At 38.3% G+C, this 24,795-nt stretch overlaps 1 protein-coding gene across 7 annotated transcripts in view; it reads left to right on the top strand.

The window, feature by feature from the left end:
- Window positions 1-24,795, top strand: part of PEAK1 (pseudopodium enriched atypical kinase 1) — a 319,580-nt gene that overhangs the window by 273,369 nt on the left and 21,416 nt on the right. For all 7 annotated transcript variants that reach the window (XM_059180298.1, XM_059180296.1, XM_059180297.1 and 4 more), the window contains one exon: window positions 17,360-18,105. In XM_059180298.1, the coding sequence (XP_059036281.1) occupies window positions 17,360-18,105 (746 nt within the window). The remainder of the gene's footprint in view (window positions 1-17,359; window positions 18,106-24,795) is intronic.

Raw genomic sequence — 24,795 nt, 5'->3', positions numbered from 1 at the left:
ATGTTAGTTTCTTCTTTGGGAAGGTTTTACTATGCGAATAAAATAAAAACTGAGTAACACATAGGGTTGATGACATGAGTTCTACAGTTGAGGGGTTTTTAATTATTTCTTTTGTTCCTGTTTTTTTCCTAATGAAACAAGTATTTTAGATGGCATTTGGAAATTGCCTTTTTCAATATTTTTAATAAATCATTTGCAGGAAATTTTAAAGTATCTCATTGGGTAACTTCTTGTGATTTAAAGTCCTAGGAGCTTATTATTTAAAAATCTGTAGTTTAAAAATGGAAAGGAAACAGTATTTTTAAATGTAATACCTTTAGATCTTTTTAAATAGTCTAAAACCAATCTATAAACACCACATTCTTTCTTTCTTTTTTCTTTTTCTTTATCTTTTCCTTCCTTTCTTTCTTTCTTCCTTTTTCTTTCTCTCCTTCCTTCCTTCCTCCCTTCCTTCCTTCCTTCCTTCCTTCCTTCCTTCTTTTTCTTTATCAAATGAGGCAGAAGATAGATGGACAGACCAGTGGAAGAAATTGAGGGAGGAAAATAAGGATTACCATTATTTTTACTGTGTAATTTCTGAAAATTACATTGTAAAGTGGATGTGGGAGGCAGTGTAATATAGTAGGCAAAAAAAAACCAAACCAGGGGCGCCTGGGTGGCTCAGTGGGTTAAGCCGCTGCCTTCGGCTCGGGTCATGATCTCAGGGTCCTGGGATCGAGTCCCGCATTGGGCTCTCTGCTCAGTGGGGAGCCTGCTTCCTCCTCTCTCTCTCTGCCTACTTGTGATCTCTGTCTGTCAAATCAATAAATAAAATCTTTTAAAAAAAACCAAACAAAAAACAAAAAAAAAAAACCATAAGTTTGAGGGATCAACCAGGTTTTGGTTCATCTGGTAGCTGTGTCATTGCCCACCTGTATGCTTGTAGTTCAGCTGTTTGGCATGCCAGAACTTCAATTTCCTCCTCTGAAATGAGGGGATGGTGATATCTGCTTTATAGGGATGATGATAAAAGAAGAACTTGGTATATAGAAGTACTCAAGAATTATGAAGTTCCTTTATTTCTTCCCAAAGATAAGCTGTTGCTTTCTCCTTCAGATATGTTTGATGTGCTAGCCAGATAATGTAGAATAAAGTGGAAATAATTTAAAATGTTTATTAGAGATGTTGAGGGACACCTGGGTGACTCATTTGGTTAAGTGTCTGACTCTTAGTTTCCACTAGGTCACCATCTCAGGGTTGTGGGATCCAGTCCTGCATCAGGCTCCATGCTCAGCATGACGTCTGCTTGGTCCTCTCCCTCTCTCTCTTCTCCTCCCCCATTCATGCACATGGGCTCTCTCCCTCTCAAATTAAAAAAAAAAAAAAAATGTTGAATAAGCAGACCAAAAAAATATAAATTCAAGAAGTTGTGGGTTGCTTGCATCCTAAAGACTGAAGTTGTGAATATGATAGAGGACCCCAAGTTCTGCTAATTATTACTGATTTGTGCACTTGTGCAGACTGTATATTTTTTTTTAAGTTTTTTTTTGTTTGTTTTTTGTTTTTTGTTTTTTGTTTTTTGACAGAGAGAGAGAGCACGCAAGTAGGCAAAGAGGCAGGCAGAGAGAGGGGGAAGCAGGCTCCCGGCCGAACAGAGAGCCTGATGCAGGGCTTGATCCCAGGATCCTAAAATCATGACCTGAGCTGAAGGCAGAGGCTTAACCCACTGAACCATGCAGGCGCCCCTGCAGACCATATCTTAAAGCCATTTCTTTTTACCTTAGAGATTATTCTCCAGGGTTAATTCAGGTGGCTTTTTTCTTCTCCTTAGCATAAATAAAGCAAACCTTATTTTGTTTAAACTTGGTTAATTATTAGGTTCTAGAGCTGCACTATCCCATACAGTCGGTAGCCACTAGCCACATCTAGCTATTCACATTTAAATTCATTAGAGTATAAATAAGAATTCAGTGTCTTAATCTCACTAGCTAAGACTAAGACAGTGTTGCTAGTGAGACACTAGTCTCACTATTGTCAGTGCTCAGTAGCCCTCAGTGGCTAGTACTGCATTGGACATGCAGATACAGAACATTTCTGTTGTCACAGAAAGTTCTGTTGGACAGCACTTCTTTTTTTTTTTTTTTTTTAAGATTTTATTTATTTATTTGACAGAAAGAGAGTACAAGTAGGCAGAGTGGCAGGCAGAGGGAGAGGGAGAAGCAGGCTCCCCACTGAGCAGGGAGCCCAATGTGGGGCTCGATCCCAGGACCGTGGGATCATGATCTGAGCGAAAGGCAGAGGCTTTAACCCACTGAGCCACCCAGGCACCCCAGGACAGCATATCTTTAAAGAATTGTTTATTTGGAGGATTTGTATTGTCTCCTATGGGCACAAAAATCATATTGGCCTTTATGCAACTTGAAAAATAACGATTTTACTCTGTATGATGGTGATATGAGGCCTCTGAACAAACCCTGATCTCTGCTTAATCAACCCCAAACTGAATTTAGCAGGGTATCAGCCACCCAAAATGATTTCCCAAATAAGCGATAGAATATTTTTTCAATCAGACCTCAACATTTTCCCCACATTTCTATGTCTATCTCAAGATGTCTAGAAGAAATATTGCTAGTTTTTTATGTGGCACACCTGACTACTTTATCAGCCTGCTAAAATCAGGCGCTCATAGTAACTTTTACTGTGTTAGAAATAAGTCAGTGACTTCAGCTGTCCTTCATTTACTTTGTAACTGAGTACACTTCACGTTAGTTTTTAGAAATATCTATCAACTCTCCATTTGCAGATTCTTGGCTTACCTCTCCTTCTGTGTGCCTACAACATAGCAAATTACCAAAAACATGCAGTAGGTATTAAGAACATGTTTGAATGAGTTAGCCAAAAGTGACTTTCACATTTGACTTTATAAGATTCCCAGATTAGGGAAGGTAAGCCCTCAGGAAATTTCATATAGAAAAATTTCAAGTATCAGTTTTTGTGCTCCGTTAATCAGCTGGCTTTTTTATTCTAATCCTGGCATACCTTGGAGATATTATGGGTTTGGTTCCAGACCACCACAATAAATTGAATACTACCATAAAGGAAATCAAATTAATTTTTTGGTTTCCCGATGCATATAAAGTTTATGTTTATCACTGTACTGTAGTCTGTTAAATATTCAATAGCATTATATCTAAAAGACAATATACATATGTTAATTAAGAGATGCTTTATTGCTAAAAAATGCTAAGCTTTCAGTGACTTGTAATCCTTTTACTGGTGGAGGGTCTTGCCTCAGTGATGCTGGCTGCTGACAAATCAGGGTCTGAAGACTAGGGCCTTCAGAAATTCAGAAATTGCTATGGCAATTTCTTAAAATAAGTCAACAGTGCTATTTGCTGCATCAGTTGACTCTTCTTTTCACCAGCGACTTCTCTGTAGCTTGTGATGCTGTTTGATAGCATTTTAAGTTTAAGAACTTCCAGAATTGGAGCCGATCTTCTCAAACCCTGCCTCTGTTTTATCAGCTGTGTCATAGTCTAAATCCTTTGTCATCACGTCAACAGTCTGCACAGCATCTTCATGAAGAGCAGTTTCCATCTCAAGAAACCATGTTCTTTGCTCACCTATAAGAAGCAATTTCTCATCTGTTAAAGTTTTATCATGAGATTGCATCAGTTCAGTCCCATCTTCAGGCTGCACTTTTTTTTTTTAAGATTTATTTATTTACTTGAGAGAGTATGAGAACAGGCTTGAGTGGGGGAGGGGCAGGAGGAAAGAATCTGAAGCAGACTCCTCACTGAGCACAGAGCCCCACGTGAGACTGGATCCATGACCCTGAGATCACGACCTGAGCTGAAACCAAGAATTGGACACTTAACCTACTTGAGCCAACAAGATGACCCTTCAGGCTCCACTTCTAATTCTAGTTCTCTTGCTGTTTCCACCACATCTGTAGTTACTTCCTCCACACAAGTCTTAAAACCCTCAAAGCCCTCCATGTGGACTGGAATCCACTTCTTCCAAACCCCCGTTAATGTTGGTATTTGACCTCTTCCCATGAATCAGGAATGTTCTTATTGGCATCTAGAAAAGTGAATCCTTTCCAGAAGGTTTTCAATTTACTTTGTGTAGATCCGTGGGGGAATCACTATCTATGGCAGCTATAGCCTTGCAAAGTATATTTCTTACATAACAAAACTGGAAAGTCAAATTGACTCTTTGGTCCATGGCTTACAGAATGGCTGTTGTGTTAGCATGCAAGAAAACAACATTCATCTTGTATACCTCCATCAGAACTCTTGGGTGACCAGGCACAGTAATATTTTGAAAGGAATTTATTTTTTCCTGAGCAATAGATCAAAACAGCTGGCTTAAAATATTCAATAACATGTTATAAACAGATACACTGTCATCCAGGCTTTGCTATTCCATTTAGGGAACACAAGCAGAGGTGATTTAGCTTAATTCTGAAGGGTTTTAGGGTTTTTGGAATGGTGAATGAGCACTGGCTTCAAATCAGTCACCAGCTGCACTAGCCCCTAACAAGAGGGTCAGCCTGTCATTGCAAGCTTTGAAGCCAGGCATTGGCTTCTCCTCTCTAGCTATGAAAGTCGGAAATGGCATTTTGTTTTACTATAAGACTGTTTCATCTACATTGAAAATCTGGTTGTTTACCTGAAGCTAGATCTTCTGGGTAACATACTGTGACTTCTACATCAACACTTGCTTCTTTGCCTTATACTTTTATGTTACGGAGATGGCTTCTTTTCTTAAACTTCATGAGCCAGCCTCTGCTAGCTTCCAACTTTTCTTCTACAGCTTCCTTACCTCTTAGCCTTCATAGAATTGAAAAGAGTTACGGCTTTGCTCAGGATTAGTCCTTGGTTGAAGGCAATGTTGTGGCTGGCTTGGTCTTTTTTCAGACCACTGAAGCTTTCTTCATATCAGAAATAAGATGGTTCCACTTTCCACATTGGTGTGTTCACTGGAGTGGCTCTTTTAATTTACTTCAAGAACGTTTCCTTTGCATTCGCATCTTGGCTAACCTGGTATAAGAGGCCTAGCTTTCACCCTACCTTGGTTTTCAATATACCTTCCTCAGTAAGCTTAATTATTTCTAGCTTTTGATTTTTTTAAAGTAATTTAAGTAGTAATTTAAGTAGTAATTTTTTTATTTTAAAGAGAGAGAATGACAAGAAAACGGGCAGAAGGAGAGGAGAGGAAATCCTTAAGCAGACTCGCAACTGAACATGAAGCCCAATACAGGATTCAATCCCAGGACCCTGAGTTCATGACCTGAGCCAAAAACAAGAGTCAGATGCTTAACTGACTATGCCACCCAGGCGCCCCTCTAGCTTTTGATTTAAAATGAGAGCTATGCAACTCTTCCTTTCACTTAGAGGCCAGTTTAAGGTTATTAATTGGCCTAATTTCAATAGTGGTATGTCTTAGGGAATAGGAAGACCCAGGGAGAGGGAGAAAGATAAGGGAATAGCTGGTCGTGGGGCAGTCAGAATACATTTATTGATTAAGCTTGCTATCTTATTTGGGTGTGGCTTGTAGTGCCCCCCAAAATTACAGCAGTGACATCACTGCTGAGATCACTATCACAGATCACCATACAAATGTAATAATAATGAAAAAGTTTGAAAAATTGCAAGAATAACTAAAACATGACACAGAGACACAAAGGGAGCAAATGCTTTTAGAAAAATGGCGCCAATAGACTTGCTCGATGCAGTGTTGCCACAAACCTTCAGTTTATTTTTTTAAAAAATGAGAACACAATATCTGCAAAATACAATTAATTGAGGTATGGCTGTATGAGGCTTAATCCAGAGGTTTCCTAAGGAAAGAGTTATATAAGCCATTCTTCTACATAACCCCACAAGATCACTTTTTTCTTTTAAGATTTACGTATTTATTTTAGAGAGAGGAAGAGAGAGCGCAAGTGCAGGGAAGGGCAGAAGAAGGGAAGAGAAACTTTAGCAGACTCTTCAGTCAGCTCAGAGCCTGTCACGGGGCTTGATCTTTTGATCCTGAGATCATGACCTGAACTGGAACCAAGAGTTGGACACCTAACCAACTGTGCCACCCAGGGCCGCCAAGATTACATTTTTTGTTTTTTAAGTAATCTCCACATCCAACATGGGGCTGGAACTTACAACCTCGATTATCAAGAGTTGCACACTCTGCTGACTGAGCCAGCCAACCAGGCACCGCTCCACATTTCTTATCTTACTTATCTAGGGCATCTCCTTAAGGCTGAACCCTTAAAACACTGAAAGAAAACATCTTAAAATCCTCTGTCTCCAGAACTTCCTTTGGCAGTGTATTGATCATCAGTGTGAAATGTTAAGGGGTGAGGGGCACCTGGCTGACTCATTCAGTAGAGTATGCGATTCTTGATCTCGGGATTGTGAATTTGAACCCCACGTTGGGTGTGGAAGTTACTTAAATAAAATCTTTTTTAAAAAAATGCTAAGCGGTGAGTGTACTTAAAAAGAGTATCATTACTTTGCTGGCCTTAATGTTGTTAAGTATATAATAATGGCATCATAAACAGAAGCTTTAAAAAAAAATCATTCTGAAGGATATATTGCCGTTAATTCATTTACTCAACAAATAACTATTAAGGAACTTCTATGGGCCAGATATTATTCTACACAATCCAAAGTTAATGATTTGAACCAAAGATTAAAGAATTGCACATTTTTAATTATCTGAGTCTTTAAAAAACAAAAACCTGAGATTGACCACTTTGAACATTTGAGCATTTGTTGTACTTTCTAAAAATATAATTATTACTATTTAAAAAGGAATCATATACTGTGTCCCTATCTTTTAACTTAGCTACATTTCATTTAAAAATAGTTTCCCATATACTAGAATTAGTTGGGGGAGACAATATTCAAATTATGTAGATAACTCACCCCCAAATAAATAATCTCTGTTCTTGGAGAGGTTTTCAAATTACATTCTATAAAAATTGAGTCTGTCAGCTGCTACACCACTGACATTCTTTAAAGTGGTCAGCGTATCTCTTTATTTGAGGGTATGCGCAAAGTGGTCTTTGGAGGTCAGCTTCGTTTTATCATTTGGCATGAAGTTGATGTCCCCTGGGGTTTGCCAGTTGGTGCTTCCATTTGACTGTGGTAGGACCCTTCTTCCTAAGCTGCTGAGGCCTGCTGCAATGAGATGATACAGTGAGTGCTAGGTTTAGCCAGTGATGGCCCAGTCACTTGACAAGGCGGGTGCACGGTGGTATGTGACATCTATATTTATAAACCACCGTGCATATTTCCCAGTTTGGAGATGAACGTCTCTTCCTTTGTTCTCTCTTGTCCTGTTCTCATCTACATTACTTGTCATGAGCCCTGGAAAAAATATTAGGGGTGAAATTACAATTTAAGGAAAAAAATATGTCCCATTTATTTGGGCTTTAATACGTTCATTCAGTAAACATTTGTCAAACACCAACTATCTCCTGGCACTGGAAAAAACAGTGCTATCTTCAAGGACTCTTGGCCTTTGAGAAAAGCAGACATGGGCTGGACTCTTAGGAGCCCATGTGCTAGTTGCTATGATGCAGATATTTCAAGGTTTAATGAAAGCCTCTGCCCCAAAGCGTGTAGGAGAGGGTCAGTTAAATTTTGAGCAGAGTTTGAAAGAAGGGTGGTTGTTTGTCAGATTGGCAAGCAAGGAAGAACATCCCAGGTAGAGGGAAGAGTGTGTATAAAGCCTAAAGCTAGGGGAGATGAGGCTAGACCATAAATGGTATATATACATCACAGTGATAAATGTAAAAGATATACCTATAGGAAATAGAGAGCTACTGAAGATTTTTTAATAAAAAGACATATCAGGATTTTTAAAAGATTGTTTTGGGAACAACTGGAAGCATAGAGACCAACTAGGAGCCCATGACATTCCTGTCTTATGGGAATGAAGAGTTAATTATGCTCATTCACATACTGCTCCTGTCCAAATGTGTCATTAAGTGCCCTTAGTCCCTAGCACCCCACGATTATAATGATTGTCAGGTCTTAAACAAACATTTGCTATGGTTTGTCCCTCGTGTGTCTTCAAAGGTAGTGCCTTTTAGCAGATCTCTGTAACAAGAGAGTTATTATTTTGAGTTTTTCAGTATGTGATTATCTTTAAAATGTTGATCTTGGGATGCCTACATGGCTCAGTCAATTAAGCATCCAACACTTGATTTCAGTTCAGGTCATGATCTCAGGGTTCTAGGATCAAGCCCTGTGTCCGGCTCTTCACTCAGCAGGGAGTCTGCTGGAGACTCTCCCTCTCCCTCTGCCCCTCCTGCTTGTGCTCTCTCTACAACACCCCCCCCACTGAAATAAATTAATTAATTAAAATGCAGATATTTAGAAATAATATTTTTCTTATGTCCTTTCTACTTACCATAGCAGTCTTGTAAATCTTAACAGGCCTATATCAATCATTTTCCTTCCTGAGGGGTTTTAAACCACCTTTGGCTACTTCAAAGTGTCATTAAATCATTCCTTTTTAATCCATCTTTCATCATTTGCTTTTAGAACATGACACAGGGGTTTTCTGTTAGTCTGAAGACATTTTTAGGTGGGGAGAGAGTAAAGAGATAGAGTAAGGAAGCTCAAAAAGAGGGGAAAGTAAGATTTGAATGTGGTTTAAACATATTTGTCCAAAAGAACTTTTTTAGTCTATAGCAAGGCAAGATTTAGAACACAATCTTTTTTTTTTTTCTGTTTAGAGAGCTGGTATGCCACAAAAATGTAGAGTATGTGATGTTATATCAGGACTGCTGAAAGCTGAGCTTAGTGTCTGCTCCCAGAGGCTTGAGAGGAATGTACAGGATTCAAAGTTTAAAATAAAAACAGCCAAGATACCAAGCTTTTAAAACATTGACCCTGATGATTGGAATTCAGTCAGGAGAACTTGTCTTTCTTGAGGAAAGAATTAAAAACACAAAACACTTTTAAACGTGGGAGAATGGCGTGACCTATTTGCATGGGCTGTGCAATGCTCATGGTTTCATCTTAACACGCCAATATTTCTGATTCCCATGTGGAAATCTCCATAGCTCCCAGGAGATCATATCCCGCCACTTGGGAAAAGAAGCCACTATTAATTCTCTTTCTTTCCTTGCTGCCTTGGCTGTCCATTTTCGTTTTGGAATGTTGAGCAACTCTTCTGACTCTGTGTCCTTCAGTCTGGCAGCCGCTTACTGCACAATGGCTGCGTGTCTCACACAGTGCCAGGTACTGAGGAAGTGTTTAAAAAAAATACATACGCATGTTATAAAAGGCTGAAAATGCTGTAATAGAACAAAAGCACTAAGAGAGCACAGAGGAAGAAGTGATGGTTCCCAGTTTGGATATGGGGAGTAGGGAGGCTTCTGTGGAGAAGGGCCAACTGAGCTGGGCTTAGGACACAACACCTTCACTAGAGCAGAGCGGTAGAAATAAAAATACGGAGCAGATGAAAAGAACAGGAAGCAAATGCTTGTGTGGGGATGTTGACGAGAAATGGTGGTAGATAAGACGGAGAGCCTTGACCAGCTTGCTGAGGAGTTTGGACTTTATGCTAGAAGTGGAAGAAAGTGGCGTGATCAGCCCTCTTCTACCTCCTCTGATAGACACTAAGCAGCTGCAGACAGTGATAGACTTTGTCTCACTTGCCAGTTCTGAGGTAATTTTTTTTAAAGAAGCACTTTGGGAATCTGTTCCTTTTCCATGTCCATGATTATTTTTGTTTGTTCTAATTTGGAAGAGTGTGTGAAAAATGACATCCATAAAGCTTCTTCTAGGGACCACATTGGAAAGGCCAAGAATAAGCCCGTGTTTCTAGCTCTTTCATGTATACATTAATGGCTTCCTTCCTTTTTTCCTTCTCTCCTTCCATTCCCTTCAGCAAAACTCTTTGCTTGATCCTAAGTATACAAATGAGCCACAGTAGTAGGGAATCTCGGCAGGAACACAGATCAAGGGTTGTAAGTAGTTGAAGAGAAATGTTCACTACATATATGAGGTCCCGAGGAAAAAGACGTCAGTCTTGGGGAAACCATTCCTGGAAGAGGGTTAGCCTGAGCAGAGAGAGAGAATGTGAAAAAGCCAAGAGTGCTAAATACACTGCCAACAGTTTGGAAGCCCCAACTTCAGAGGCAAGATGAAATACTACAAGAAAAATAGGTACAGCTGGGGCGGGGTCATGAAAGGCTTGCTTTCTGTGCTCCAGCCAAGAAAATTCTGTCCTCGGGATCAAGTCCAAATTCTCAAGGACATATTTTTTAAGTGGAGGACTGCCTTGATCAGTTCTGGTATTTAAAAAAAAAAAAATCTCTGTAATGACCATGTGGTGTGGGAGGCAAAGCTGGAGACAGTGATAACAGGCGACTGTCACAGTAGTAAAGCAAGGATGATAAGGTGCTGGCACAGTTCACTGCTTCTAACCTTCTTCATCACACTTCATCTCTGAAAGGTCTGGGTCAGCAAGTAGAAAATAAAGGTTTGTTATAAAGCCTATTTCTGTCATGTTGTAAACAAACTATGGTTCTGACTTCTCACATTAGCTGAGGCAAAACAGGGCTGGGGCAGCTGGGGCATCCTTGGTGATGGGAAGGACACAGAGGAGTGGAAAGATGTGACTAGAAACTGAGTTTACAGTTGTTTCTAAGAATGGATGGTTGATTTTCTTTGTTGAGATATAATTTACATACCGTAAGATTCAGAGGGTACAATTCTATGAGCTTTAGTATATTCACAGAATTTTACAATCATCACCAGTATGTAATTCCAGAACATGTTTATCACCCTAAACAGCAGTCACTCTCCATCTCCATTGTCCCCATCCTCCAGCAACCACTAATCTACTTTCTCTTTCTAGGGATTTACATATTTCTGGATACTTTATGTAAGTGGGGTCATACGATATGTGACCTTTGTGACTGGCTTCTCTCTTTCACTTAGAATAATATTTTCAAGGCTCCTACAGGAGGTAGCCTGTATCAGTACTTCATTTCCTTCGATGGCTGGATAATATTCATTTATCCATTCATCAGCTGATGGACATATGGATTGTTTCTCCTTTTTAGCTGTTAAGAATGTTGCTGAGAACATTTGCATACAAGTGGACATATGTTTTCATTTCTCTTGGATATGTATGTAGGACTGGAAATGCTGGATCGTGTAGTAAACTTTATGTTTGACTTTTTGAGTAACTGCCAAACTGTTTTCCAAGGTGACCGTACCATTTTAGATTCCTACCAGCAACGTGTGAGGGTTTGAATTTCTCCATATCCTCACCAACACTTGTCCATTTTTTCAACGATAGCTAGCTTAGTGGAGGTAAAGTGGTATCTTGTGGTTTGGGTTTGTATTTACCTAATGGGTAGTGATGTTGAGTGTCTTTCCATGTGCTTATTGGCCATTGGTGTGTCTTCTTTGGAGAAATGTCTATGCAAATCCTTTGCCCACTTACAATGGATTATTTATCTTTTTATTGTAAGTTACTTATAAATTCTGGATATGTCTTATCAAATATAAGATTTGCACATATTTTCTCCAATTCTGTGGGTTGTCTTTTCACTTTCTTAAAGTTGTACTTTGAAGCACAAAGTTTTTAATTTTTATGAATTTCAATTTATTTTTTATTTTTTTGCTTGTGCTTTTTGGTGTCATTATCTGCAAAATCATTGCCTAATCAAGGTTGAAAACACTGATTCCTATGTTTTCTTCTAAGAATTTTATGGTTTTAGTTCTTATGTTGAGATCCTTGCTATATTTTAGTTACTTCTTGTATAAAGTATAAGGTAGGAGTTCAGTTTCATTCTTTTGTATATGGATTATCTGGTAGTCCCAGCACCATTTGTTGGAAAAACTACTACTTCCCCATTGAATGTTCTTGGCACCCTTGTTGGAAGTTGATTGACCATAAATATACAGGTTTATTTCTATAACTCTCAATTCTAGTCCATTCATCTATATTTCTATTCTTAGTACACACAATCTTTCATTTTTAATTGAAGTATGATTGATGTACAACTATTAGTTTTAGGTGTACAACATAGTGATTCAACATTTATAGACATTACAAAATGCTTACCAAGATAAGTGTAGTTACCATCTCTCATCATAAAGTTGTTACAGTATTATTGACTATATTCCTATGCTATACTTTTCATCTCTGTGACTTTATTTTATAACTGAAAGTTTGTACTTCTTAATCCCTTTCACCCATCCCCCAACACATAATACATACAATCTTGATTCCTATAGTTTTGAAGTAAGTTTCGAAATTGGGAAATGTGAGTTCTCCAACTTTGTTCTTCTTTTTTCAAGATATTTTTTGGTTACTTTAGATTCATTTTATTTCCATATGAATTTTAGGGTTCTCTTGTCAATTCCTGCAAGAAAGCCAGCTGGGATTTTGATAGGGATTACATTAAATCTTCAGAACAGTTTTGGAATTGTTTCTGTCTTAGCATATTAAGTCTCTGATCTGTGAACATAGATGTCTTTACATTTATTTAGGTCTTTAATTTCTTTCAGCATCGTTGGTTAGTTTCCAGTGTATAAATCTTGCCCTTCTTTTGTTAAATTTATTCCTAAATACTATATTGTTTTTGATGATATTGTAAATGAAATTCTTTTTTAATAATTATTTTTTGATTTTTCATTGCTAGTGTATAGAAATACAGTTGTATACTGTATAAACATAGATGCATAGAGCCTCTCTGAGGCTCTGGATTGAATCCTTCCTCACCTCTCGCTAGCTTCTGGGGGTGGCCCTCAATCCCTGACATCTTTGGCTTGTAGCTGCCTTATTGCATTCTCTGCCTCTTCACCACATGGTGTTTTCCCATTTGTCTCTTTTTATATGACTCGTTTCCTCTTTTTATAAGAACACCAGTCATATTAGATTAAGGTACACCCTAATGACCTCATCTTAACTTGATTATCTCTGCAAAGTCTCTATTTCTAAATAAGGTTATATTCACAGGCACCAGGGGTTGTGACTTCAACATTTTGGGAGAGAGGACATAATCCATCCCATAACAGAGCATTATACTCTTTCTCAGTAGGCCTCATTTTAATAACTTTACTAATTATAATAACTTTAAAAAGTTCCATGGCATATTTCTCTGCCTTAAAAAAAATAATAATGTCTCTCCCCATTATACAATAAGCCGAAAAGATGTCGTTTTTCACAGGTGTATTTGTTTATACATTACCACACGTGTAGCTACATCTGTCACCATACATCACTGTTTTAAGAGCATTGGTTATATTCGTTTTGCCATGCCTTTGTTCCTCGACTTATTCCTACTTATCTCCCACTCCCCTTCACCCATTTTGCCGAGACCCCTACCTCTCTCCCCACTGGCATCCATCCATTTGTTCTCTATATTTATAGGTCTCATTCTGCCTTTTGTTTGCTTATTCATTTGGGTTTTTCGTTTGTTTGGAAAGGATTAGATTCCGCTAATGAATGAAATTATATGTTATTTGTCTTTTTCAGTCTTATTTCACTTAGCATAATACCTTTTGTGCCCATTCCTGCTATCTCAAATGGCAAAACCTTATCCTTTTTTATGTTTAGTTTTCTTTGGTTAAATACCCAAGTGAAATTATTAGATCATATGATATTTCTATTTTTAATTTTTTTGAGCAACCTCCATTCTGGTTCCCACAGTGGCTATACCAATTTACATTCCCACCAACAATGCATGAGGGTTCTGTTTTGTTTACATCCTCAGGAATACTTGTCATTTCTTGTCTTTTTTTGTTTTAGCCATTCTAACAGGTGTAAGGTAACACCTCATTGGGGTTTTGGTTTGCATTGCCTTGATGATTAGTGATGTTGAGCATCTTTTCATGTGTCTGTTGGCCATTTGTATGTTTTCTTTATCTATTCAGGTCCTCTGCTCATTTTTTAGTTAAATTGTTTGGGGTTTTTTGTTGTTGAGTTGGATAAGTTCTTTATATATTTTGGATATTAATCCCTTAAAAGATATATCATTTGCAAATGTCTTCTCCCATTTGGTAGCTGGCCTTTTTGTTCAGTTGATGGTTTCCTTTGCTGTGCAAAAGATTTTTTTTTTAATTTTGATATAGTCCCAGTATATTGTTCTAGCTTTTGTTGCCTTAGGAGACGTATCTAGAAAAAAATTACTATAGCTCATGTCAAAGAAATTACTGTCTGTTTTCTCTTCTAGGATTTCTGTGGTTTCAGGTCTCACATCTAGGTCTTTAATTCATTTTGAGTTTATTTTTATGTATGGTGTTAAAAGGTGCTTCAGTTTCATTCTTTTACAGACAGCTGTCCAGTTTTCCCAGCACCGTTTACTGAAGAGACTATCTTTTTCCCATTGTATATTTTTGCCTCTTTTGACATAGATTAATTAATCATATAATTGTGGGTTTGTTTCTGGGTTCTCTCTTCTGTTCTCCTGATCTCTGTGTCTCTTTTTGTGTCGATACTATACTGTTTTGATTACCATAGCTTTTCAGTATAATTTGAAACCTGAAATTGTGGTACCTCCAATTTCGTTCTTCTTTCTCAAGATTTCTTTGGCTATTTGGTGTCTTCTGTGGTTACATACAAATTTTGGTATTATTTATTCTAGTTCTGTGAAAAATAGTGTTGATATTTTAATAGGGATTGTATTGAATCTGTAGATCCTTTTGGGTAATATAGACATTTTAACAATATCAATTCTTTCAATCCATGAGCATGGAATATCTTTCCATTTTCTTCATCAGTGTCTATAAGTTTTCAGAATACAAGTCTTTCACCTTTTTTGGCTAACTTTATTCCTAAGTTTTTGGTTCAATTATAAATGGGACTCTTTTCTTAATTTCCTTTTCTGCTACCTTATTACTAGTATACAGAAGCACTACCAGTTTCTGGATATTAATTTTGTTTCATGCAACTTTCCTGAATTTATTTATTACTTGTAGTTGTATTTTAGTGAAGTCTTTAAGGTTTTCTATGTGTAGTACCATGTTGTCTGCAAATGGTGACAATTTAACTTCTTTACCAATATGGATGACTCGTTTCTTTTTCTTGTCTGATTACTCTGGCTAGGATTTCCATTACTATGTTGAGTAAAGGTAGTGAGAGTGGACATCCTTATCTTGTCCCTGATCTTAGAGGAAAAGCTCTTAGTTTTTCTCCACTGTGAATGTTGTTGCCTACAGCTTTTTTATATATGGCCTTTATTATGTTGAAGTATGTTTCCTCTCACCAAACTATGACAAGTGTTTTTATCATGAATGAATGTTGAGTTTTGTTAGATGCTTTTTCTGCATCTAATAACATAAAACGTATGATTTTTATCCTTTGTTTTGTTGATGTGGTGTTTGTGATTGATTTGTGAATAGTGAACCATCCTTGTATCCCCAGAATAAGTATCACTTGATCATGGTGAATAATCTCTTATTGTTCAATTCAGTTTGCTAATATTTTGGGGGGAATTTTTGCATCTATGTTTATCAGGGGTATTGGCCTGTAGTTCTCTCTCTCTCTCTCTCTCTCTTTTTTTTTTTTTTTTTTTTTTTGGTAATGTCCTTGTCTGCTGTTGGTATCAGGGTGATTCTGGCCTCATGTTTATTTGTATTATCATGTATTTGGAAGCTTTCCTTCTTTTTCTATTTTTTAGACTAGTTTGAGAAGAATAGGTATTATCACTTCTTTAAATGTTTGATAGAATTCACCTGTGACTCACAAAACAAACTGAGGGTTGCCGGGGGGAGGGGGTTGGGGAGAAGGGGGTGGGATTATGGACATTGGGGAGGGTATGTGATTTGGTGAGTGCTGTGAAGTGTGTAAACCTGGTGATTCACAGACCTGGGGATAAAAATATATGTTTATAAAAAATATATATGTTTATAAAAAATAAAAAATTAAAAAAAAATAAATTAAAAAAGAATTCACCTGTGAACCCATCTAGTCCTGGACTTTGTTGGGATTTTTTTTTTATTATTACCTATTCAATTTCATTTTTTGTAGTTGGTCTGTTCAGATTTTCTATTTCTTCCTGATTCAGTTTTCAAAAATCATATGTTTCTAGGAATTTATTCATTTCTTCTAGGTTGTTTAATTTGTTGGCATATAACTTTTTGTAGTATTCTCTTATATTCCTTTGTATTTCTGTCATGACAGTGTTACTTCTCTTTTGTCTCATTTTATTTGGGTTCTTTTTTTTTTCCGTAGTGAGTCTAGCTGAGGGTTTATCAATTATCTTTATCTTTTCAAAGAACTACCTCTTGGTTCATGTTTTTTTCCTTTGTTTTTTAGTCTCTAGGCCACTTATTTCTGCTCTGATCTTTATTAATTCCTTCCTTCTACCCCTATGGTTTTGTTTGTTCTTCTTTTCCTAGTCCCTTTAGGTGTCAGGTTAGGTTTGTTTGTTTGTTTGTTTATTCAAGCTATTTCTTGTTTGTTGAGGTAGACCTTTATTGCTATATATTTCCCTCTGAGAACTGCATTTGCTGCATCCCAAGGATTTTGGATTGTTGTGTTTTCATTATCACACATCTGCATTTTATTTTCTTATAAGTGCAAGTGAGGCAGGTGATGCTAGAAAGGAAGCAGAGTAATTGGTCCTATAATTAGGGCTTGTAAGAGATGTTCAAAAGTAGTATTGCTCAAATCACAGTTTATATGCCCCCCCCCCCAAATAAAACAGAATGATAAGAGTTTGTGAAGGATATTTGGAAGAGCAGTTGACTGTTCATATGCATTGTTCTCCTTATCCCAATCACAAGAATTTATACATAAACCAGTTTAAGACCAGTGCTAGAATCCATCTCTGTGGTGAAATAAAATAACATGGTTTATGAAATCATATTCATATGTGTTGGATTGAAAATGACAGGTGCTAAATACAATATAGTGCAACTTTGGAACAAAGTTCAAAAAGCAGAATGGTATCTTCTGAGCATCAGTCTAGTGGGCCATTGCTAGTTTCAATTGTTTTTTAAAATGCTTCCGAGTATTTTTCTTAATCCACAAATGCTTTCATCTCTACTCTGCCACAATGAAATTATTTGAGTGTCTGTCACCCTTTCATATTCAGCACCCTTGGAGGCAGGAGTAGAGAATCTCAATTCTTTTTTTTTGTTGTTGTTGTTGTTGTTGTTGTTTTCCAAACAAAGCCCATTACCCTCTTCTCTGGCATGGAAATGCTGAGACATTGTTCACAATTTTTTTGCTCCCACCAACCAAGTCTTTCGTTGATTTTCTTCAACCATTTTGAATTAAGGCATTGACTTCTTATACTCTCATGACCACATCACTTGTTTATCCTTGAGTTTCAATTATGTAACAAGAATAAAAAGTTAACTTATTTTTCTTTCTTTCTTTTAAAACAATACAGGGCAATCTAGAGCAGCCATGATACCACCCAAGCATCCAAGGCAGCCTAAGGGAACTTTGGATGATGGCATTGTCTTCACTGAGAAAACAGACCAAGAAGCACCTAATGCTTCCCAACCTACGCCACCCCCACTGCCAAAGAAAATGATCATAAGAGCCAATACAGAACCAATCCCCAAAGACCTCCAAAAATCCATGGAAACAAGTCTTTGTGTAATGGCTAATCCCACCTATGATATTGACCCCAACTGGGATGCCAGTAGTGCTGGTTCTTCCATCAGTTACGAACTCAAGGGACTGGACATTGAGTCTTATGACTCCTTGGAAAGACCTTTGCACAAGGAGAGACCTGTTCCCTCAGCAGCAAACAGTATCTCCAGCTTAACCACTCTCAGTATTAAGGATAGATTTTCCAACAGCATGGAGTCCCTGTCTAGCCGGCGTGGTCCCTCTTGCAGACAGGGACGAAGCATGCAGAAGCCACAGAGACAAGCACTTTATCGAGGACTTGAGAATCGGGAAGAAGTTGTGGGTAAAATCCGAAGCCTTCATACAGATGCCTTGAAGAAACTGGCTATAAAATGTGAAGACCTCTTCATGGCTGGACAGAAAGACCAGCTCCGTTTTGGGGTGGACAGCTGGTCAGACTTCAGGTTAACCAGCGACAAGCCATGCTGTGAGGCAGGCGATGCAGTTTACTATACAGCTTCATATGCAAAAGATCCACTTAATAACTATGCAGTCAAGGTAAGAAAATATTATAAATCTGATTTTAATCTTACCCAGCACACTGTTATTGGGATGGGTCTGTTCTTCTTTCCTGCATTCCTCCATTCAGCAAAAAGTTACTGATCATCTATCTACTTTACACCAGATATTATAGTAAGCTGTGACTGTTTTCAGAGGCTACTTGTAAAAATACATGCCTTCCACTCTGTTTCTGTCTTTATTCTCTAACAGATAAGAGACCCTTGTCTGCCCCTATTCTAGGACTCTTCTGCTTCTTGGAGAAACATTTTTATAGAGAAAAATAACCAGTATTTGTTGATGTGCCAGGAACATTATTGGTGTTACATAATTTGATCTTTATATCAGTTTTATGAGATTAAGATCTTTTTACCTATTTGACAGATGAGGAAACTAAAGCTCAGACAGGTGAGCTGATTTGCTTAGTGTCACACACCTAGCAATTAGGAGAGATGGGATTTAAATACAGATCTCTCTGATTCTATAGCCTGCACATTATCCATTTTGTCACATATTAATTTCTTAACTGTATATTACTCATTCCAGACAAATCACTTCTTCAAGAAAGCTAAAACTCTTAACATCAAGAATTCTTGTCCAATTACATTCACTGTAAATAATGCATACATTTCATGAATGTAATAAATAAAGCGTGGGCTTTGTTACATTTCCAATTTCTTTTGTCTCAAGGTATTTTTTTATTTCTCTTGATTTCTTCTTTGACCCATTGGTTGTTCAGTAACATGTAGTTTAATCTCCACAAATTTATGAATTTCCCAGTTTTCTTTGTATATTTAATTTCTAGTTTCATAGCACTGTGATCAGAGAAGAAGCTTGATAAAATTTCAGTCCTCTTAAATTTATTAAGTCTTGTTTTGTGGCCTAACATATGATCTCTCTTGGAAAATGTCCCATGTGCACTTCAGAAGAATGTGTATTTCTTTGCTTTTGAATGGAATGTTCTGTATGTATCTGGTAAGCCCATCTGGTCTACTGTGTCATTTAAGGCTGATGTTTCTTTGTTGATTTTTTTGTCTGGATGATCGATCCATTGATGTAAGTCTCCTACTATTATCGTATTGCTATCAATTTCATCCTTTAGGTCTGTTAGTGTTTGCTTTATGTATTTAGGTCCTCCTATGTTGGGTGCATAAATATTAACAAATGTTAAAGCATCTTGCTGGACTGATCCTTTTATCATTATGTCTCTTAATGCAGTCTTTGTTTTAAAGTCTATTTTGTCTGATATAACTACTGTAGCTTTCTTTTGGTTTTCATTTGTATGGAATATCTTTTTTCATCCTTCACTTTGAGTCTGTATGTGTCCATATATTGAAAGTGAGTCCCTTTTAGACAGCATATAGATGGGTCATATTTTTTTACCCATTCATCCACTGTGTGTCTTTGGATTGGAGAATTTATGCATTTACATTTGAAGTAATTATTGATGGGTTGTGCTTATTGCCATTTTGTTTATTGTTTGGGGGCTATTTTAGTAGGTCTTTTCTCTTTCTTCTCTTGATCTCTTCCTTTGTGGTTTCTTTCTTTCTTATTTTTTTTAAAGATTTTATTTATTTATTTGACAGAGAGAGAGATCACAAGTAGGCAGAGAGGCAGGGGGAAGCCGGCTCCCTGAAGAGCAGAGAGCCCGATGTGGGGCTCAATCCCAGGACCCTGAGACCATGACCTGAGCCGAAGGCAGAGGCTCAACCCACTGAGCCCGCAGGCACCCCGCTTTGTGTCTTCTTTAGTGGAATGCTTATATTCTTTTATCTTTTGTGTTTTTTCCTTTATGGTTACCATGAATTTACATATAACAACTTACATCTATAAAAGTCTATTTTAAGTTTGTTACAACTTAAGTTTCATTGCATTGTAAAGCTCAAAATCATTACTCTTCCATCCACACATTTTATGGTTTTCTTTTTTATTTTATGTTTTTTGATGTTACAGTTTACATCTTTTTATTTTGTCTATCCCTTATTGTTGTAATCATAGTTATTTTTACTATTTGTCTTTCAGTCTTTATACTGGCTTTATAAGTGATTGATCCACTAACTTTACTATATGGTTATCTTTCCAGTGATATTTTTTCTTTAATATGTGTTCTTGTTACTTGTAAGGCCAGTTTAGTAGTGGTTTTTGTGGGTTTATTTGTGTATGTGGGGTTTGTTTTGTATTTTTTAGTACTTTGAATATACAATACCATTTCCTTCTAGCTTGCAAAGTTTCCACTAAAAAATCTACTAAGAGTCTAATGGGGGGTTTCTTGTATATAACAAGTTGTTTTTCTCTTGCTGTTTTTAATATTTTCTCTTTAACTTTTGACATTTTAATTGTCTTGGTGTGGGTCTCATTAGCGTTCCTCTTATTTGGAGCTCTCCAGGCTTCCTGGATCTGGATCCGTTTGTTTCCCCAGGTTAGGGAAATTTCCAGCCATTATTTCTTCAAATAAGATTTCTATCCCTTTCTCTCGTTTCTTTTTCTAGGAGCCCTATGTTGCAAATGTCCATTTGATACTGTTTTCTACATCCCTTAAGCTGTCTGCACTTTTTTCTTTTTTGTTGGTTTCTGATGCTCTGATTCAGAGAATTCTACCACCTCATCTTTTAGGTGATTGATCCTTTTTTTTGCTTCATCTAGTCTGCTGTTGAGCCCCTATAATGTATTTTTTTAAGGTTTTATTTATTTGAGAAGGAGGGAGGGGAAGAGAGAGAAAAAGAGAGAGAGAGAGCATGAACAGGGGAAGGCCAGAGAGAGAGGGAGAGGGACAGGTGGACTCCCTGCCAAGTGGGGAGCCCAGCATGGGGCTCAATCCCAGGACCCTGAGATCATGACCCAAGCCAAAGTCAACCAACTGAGCCACCCAGGTGCCCCAGAACTCCTATAGTGTATTTTTTATTTTGTTATTGTATTTTTCAGTTCTGTGCCTTTTGTGTGGTACTTTCTTATATTTTCCATCTCTCTGTTGAAGTTCTCACTGTATTCATCCATTTTTCTCCCCAATTTAGTAAAGATCTTTCTGACCATTACCTTGAACTCTTTATCAGGTAAATTACTTATCTCCATTTCATCAAGGTTCTTTTTCCTTGGGGGATTTTATCTTGTTCTTTCATTTGGTACATATCCTTCTGTTTTTTCACTTACCTTGAGTCTCTGTTTCCATACATTAGATGATACAACCTCCTGTCTCAGCCATAAAGGAGTGGTCTCATGTAGATGAACTTTGTCATTCAACCCTGCCCCAGTTCTTTATCATCTCTCAAATTGTGCCTGTTCAAGAAGCCTATTATATTTTTAATAGCTCCCAGTTGTTGAGAATATGCCAAGACCTAAGCGTGTCCCAAAGGGGAGAGTCTGAGCACCTAAATTCAGGCTGACGAGAAGCCAGACCCTCAGGCATCCCCTTTTAAAAATATGCAAATATATACAGTCCTGTGGGCCTGCAAACACAAGCAGATCTGGAGGTGTCCCCTGGGAAGCAGTTACAGACATCAGGGCTCTAGACAAGGGTCTCTTGTGTGATACTGGTGAGCTGGAGCAAAGCAGAGAGAAAGCACCAAGATGGTATCCATAGCCTCTGTTCCTTCAGAGCAGCTCCCTAGGCCACTTAATATGTGCCAAACCTGAAGTCTGCCCCTCAGGCCAATGTTCCAGGACAAGCAAAGTGGCCTTCTTCACAGAAAGGCTAGGAAGTGTGCCTCAGACCACTCTCTGTACAGGGCCCTGGGAGTAGAAGCCTGCCAGAAACTGTTTCTCTGCCACAGTCCTGTGGGACTCAGGAATGCAGGCTCCCGGCCACCAAAGCCAGGTGATCTAGGAACATCTTCTGGGCAGCAGCCATATAACCTGGGACACCAGACAAAAACTAGGGCACTGGATGTGTATACAACTCCCTTCCAGGAGATCCTGGCACTCTGGAGCTTGGTAGAGGGTGCGTGGAAAGATAGTCCTAGTTAGCTAATAGGCCTCCTTCACAGAAAGGCCAAGCTCTCTTGGGGTCTGTTACCTATTGCTTTGCTCTGGGAGTGGTCGATTTTTAAGAACTCTTTCTCCTTTGGTTATAGTTCTATGGGATCCATGAGCATAGCCCTCAGTGGCTGCCAAAACCAGATGATTTAGGGGTGCCCCCTGATAGTAATCACAAAATTGAGGGTGCCAGACAGGAGGATAAGCTTTTTTTTCTGGGTGATACTTACCATTACAATCCCAGGGGACCAGAAACACAAACTCACCTGACCTCCAAAGCCAAGCAGTCAAGAAGCATCCTCTAGAAAACAGCTATAAAAATCAAGCCACCAGACACCCATAAAAGTTCCATTCTATGGACTACTGGTGCCCTGGAGACTGGCAAAGGGAGAGCATGAAGATGGTACCTGCTAGTCTTTGTATGGACAAAGACAAAGTGTTCCAGCTGACTCCTAGATGTGTGTGTTACATTAAATGTCTGCCCCTCACACTGGTGCTTTAATATAAGCAGATGAGCCTCCTTCACTTTAAGTTCAGACACAATTGGCTGCCTCTTGGGTAGGGAAGTCCCAGCAGGTAGGCTTTTTAAGAGGGGTTTCTCAGACTGCTACATTACAGTCTTGTGGGTCTTAGCCCTGTTGGGTTTCAAAGTTAGATGTTTTGGAGTGTATGTTTTAAAGGTTGTGATACCTGATGTAGGATTTAAACCCTTCATTCCTCAGGGAGAAGCTCCAGGTTTTGAGTTTTCTCCCTGTTATGGGATGCTGCACCAGGGGTAGAGTTTATGGCAAGATTGTGTCCTATTCTTTCCTACCCATGTCAATGTGGTTTTCCTCTTGTTTACCCATGTGTAGTCATCACTCAGCCAGCCTTTGGATTTTTTTAAGAGGAAATTGTTCCATATGTGGCTGTAGACTCAGTGTATCCATGGGAGGAGGTGAATTCAGGATCTTCCTACCTTGCCATCGTAAACTGGAACCCAATAAAGAATGGACTTCAAAGTCCAAAAGATCTGGGTTCAGGTCCTGGCTCTGCTACTTAGTAGCTTTGTCACAAATTGCTACTCTAAGTCTCAATTTCCTTAGCTTTAAAAGAGGATAATAATGGTACCCATCTTTGGGACTGTTTGGCTAAAAGAGAATAAAACATCCCTGATGGATGGCTCAGGGTGGCTCAGTCAGTGGAGTGTCTGCCTTTGACTCAGGTCATGATCTCAAGGTCCCACGTCTGGCTCCCTGGTCAGTGGAGAGTCTGCTTCTCTCTCTCCCTCTGCCTTTCCACCAGCTGGTGCGAGCTCGCTCTCTCACTCTGTCTCATGCTCACTCTCCATCTCTCTCTCTCAAATAAATAAATCTTTAGAAGACAAAAATCCCTGTAAGTGTTCACTCCTTTCACTCCCCAATAGTGTCTTCCCTAGGTTACTTTAAGAGCCTTAATTTCCTCCTCTTTCAGATGTTTACAGTGATAATCTGTGGGATTGGGGTTAAGATCAAGGAAGCTAATGCATGTGAGTTTTTAAAAACACAAAGTTCTAGGTAAACAGGTAATGTTCTTCTTCATTCCCATAGTCCCTTTTTATTGGTTCTATTTCCTAGTTCAAAACCAATTAACATATCTAAATGATTTTTACATGTTAATTTGGCTTAGAAAGACCAGATGGTGTCTTAGTAAATTAATAGATAAGTTAAACAATCAGCCTTACCTGTCTATCATGACAGAATACATATTTGGACCAGACCTTCAGCTGCTCTCTGCAGTTACAGCACCCATACCACTTAACTGTCTGTTGGCGCTGGCAGAGTGACCCTAGGCCCCAGCCCACACTTTTTAAATTAAACTGAGGGATAGACTGCAGAGAGGGGAGCTGAATTCTAGTTAATGCATTACTGTTGAGTCTAAAAAGGCATTTTGAGATTCTCTGTAGCACTCAAGAGCTGTTAAGTCAATTGGGGTTATGGTGCCTCATCTATCTTGGGCCTTTATTGCTACAAGATCGCCAATGCAGGATGAGTACCTATTTCAGAATGGGGCATTGAACTATCTGTTCTTTCAAAACAATTGAGAAGTAGGGCTTGACTAACTTTATGTATTATTGCCGTGCAATCTTGTCTCTTTCCCAAATCAATGGCCTAGTATTGATTTCTTTGCTTGTAATGATGCAGAAGCAATCTCTAAAGAACAGGTGGCGAGTGGTTATATACTGGGAGTTGTTGGCAGGTTTGGGAAAGGATGTTTTACACTAAATGGTGAATACAAATGTCTATTTGGAGACCCTCTGGGTGTTTGTAGAAGTACCCAATTGATTGTGCAACCTTAGAGGAGTAAACTACCAGGACACTGTGAACCCTACCTTTGCAGATGTAAGCAAAAGGGAACAGCAGTTGGCTCACACAAACAAGTTTTTACTGCTTGTTTTCTTAAAATATCCCTTCCCATACTAATGGACTATAGAGTAGGCTAACAGGTGTGATTGTCTCTTGAAGAGACTAAAAGGTCTTTAAAATGTTGCAGAAGGAAATCCGTGCTAGAATTTAGCAATTTGAACGCCAAAGGATAATGCCCCCTTAATTGCCAAGTCTGTTGCAGTGATTGAGTACTAAGATCGTTACTTTGGGTGTTGTCTTAGTTTGCTCAGGCTGCTCTAACAAAATATCATAGATTGGGTGGCTTAAACAATAGACATTAATTTTGTCACAGTTCTGAAGACTAGAAAGTCCAAGA

Source organism: Mustela lutreola, chromosome 7 (assembly GCF_030435805.1).
Source record: "Mustela lutreola isolate mMusLut2 chromosome 7, mMusLut2.pri, whole genome shotgun sequence".
Taxonomy (NCBI): Eukaryota; Metazoa; Chordata; class Mammalia; order Carnivora; family Mustelidae; genus Mustela; species Mustela lutreola.
Note: the sequence above shows the minus strand (reverse complement) of the source record. Positions and strands in the feature narration are given on the sequence as shown.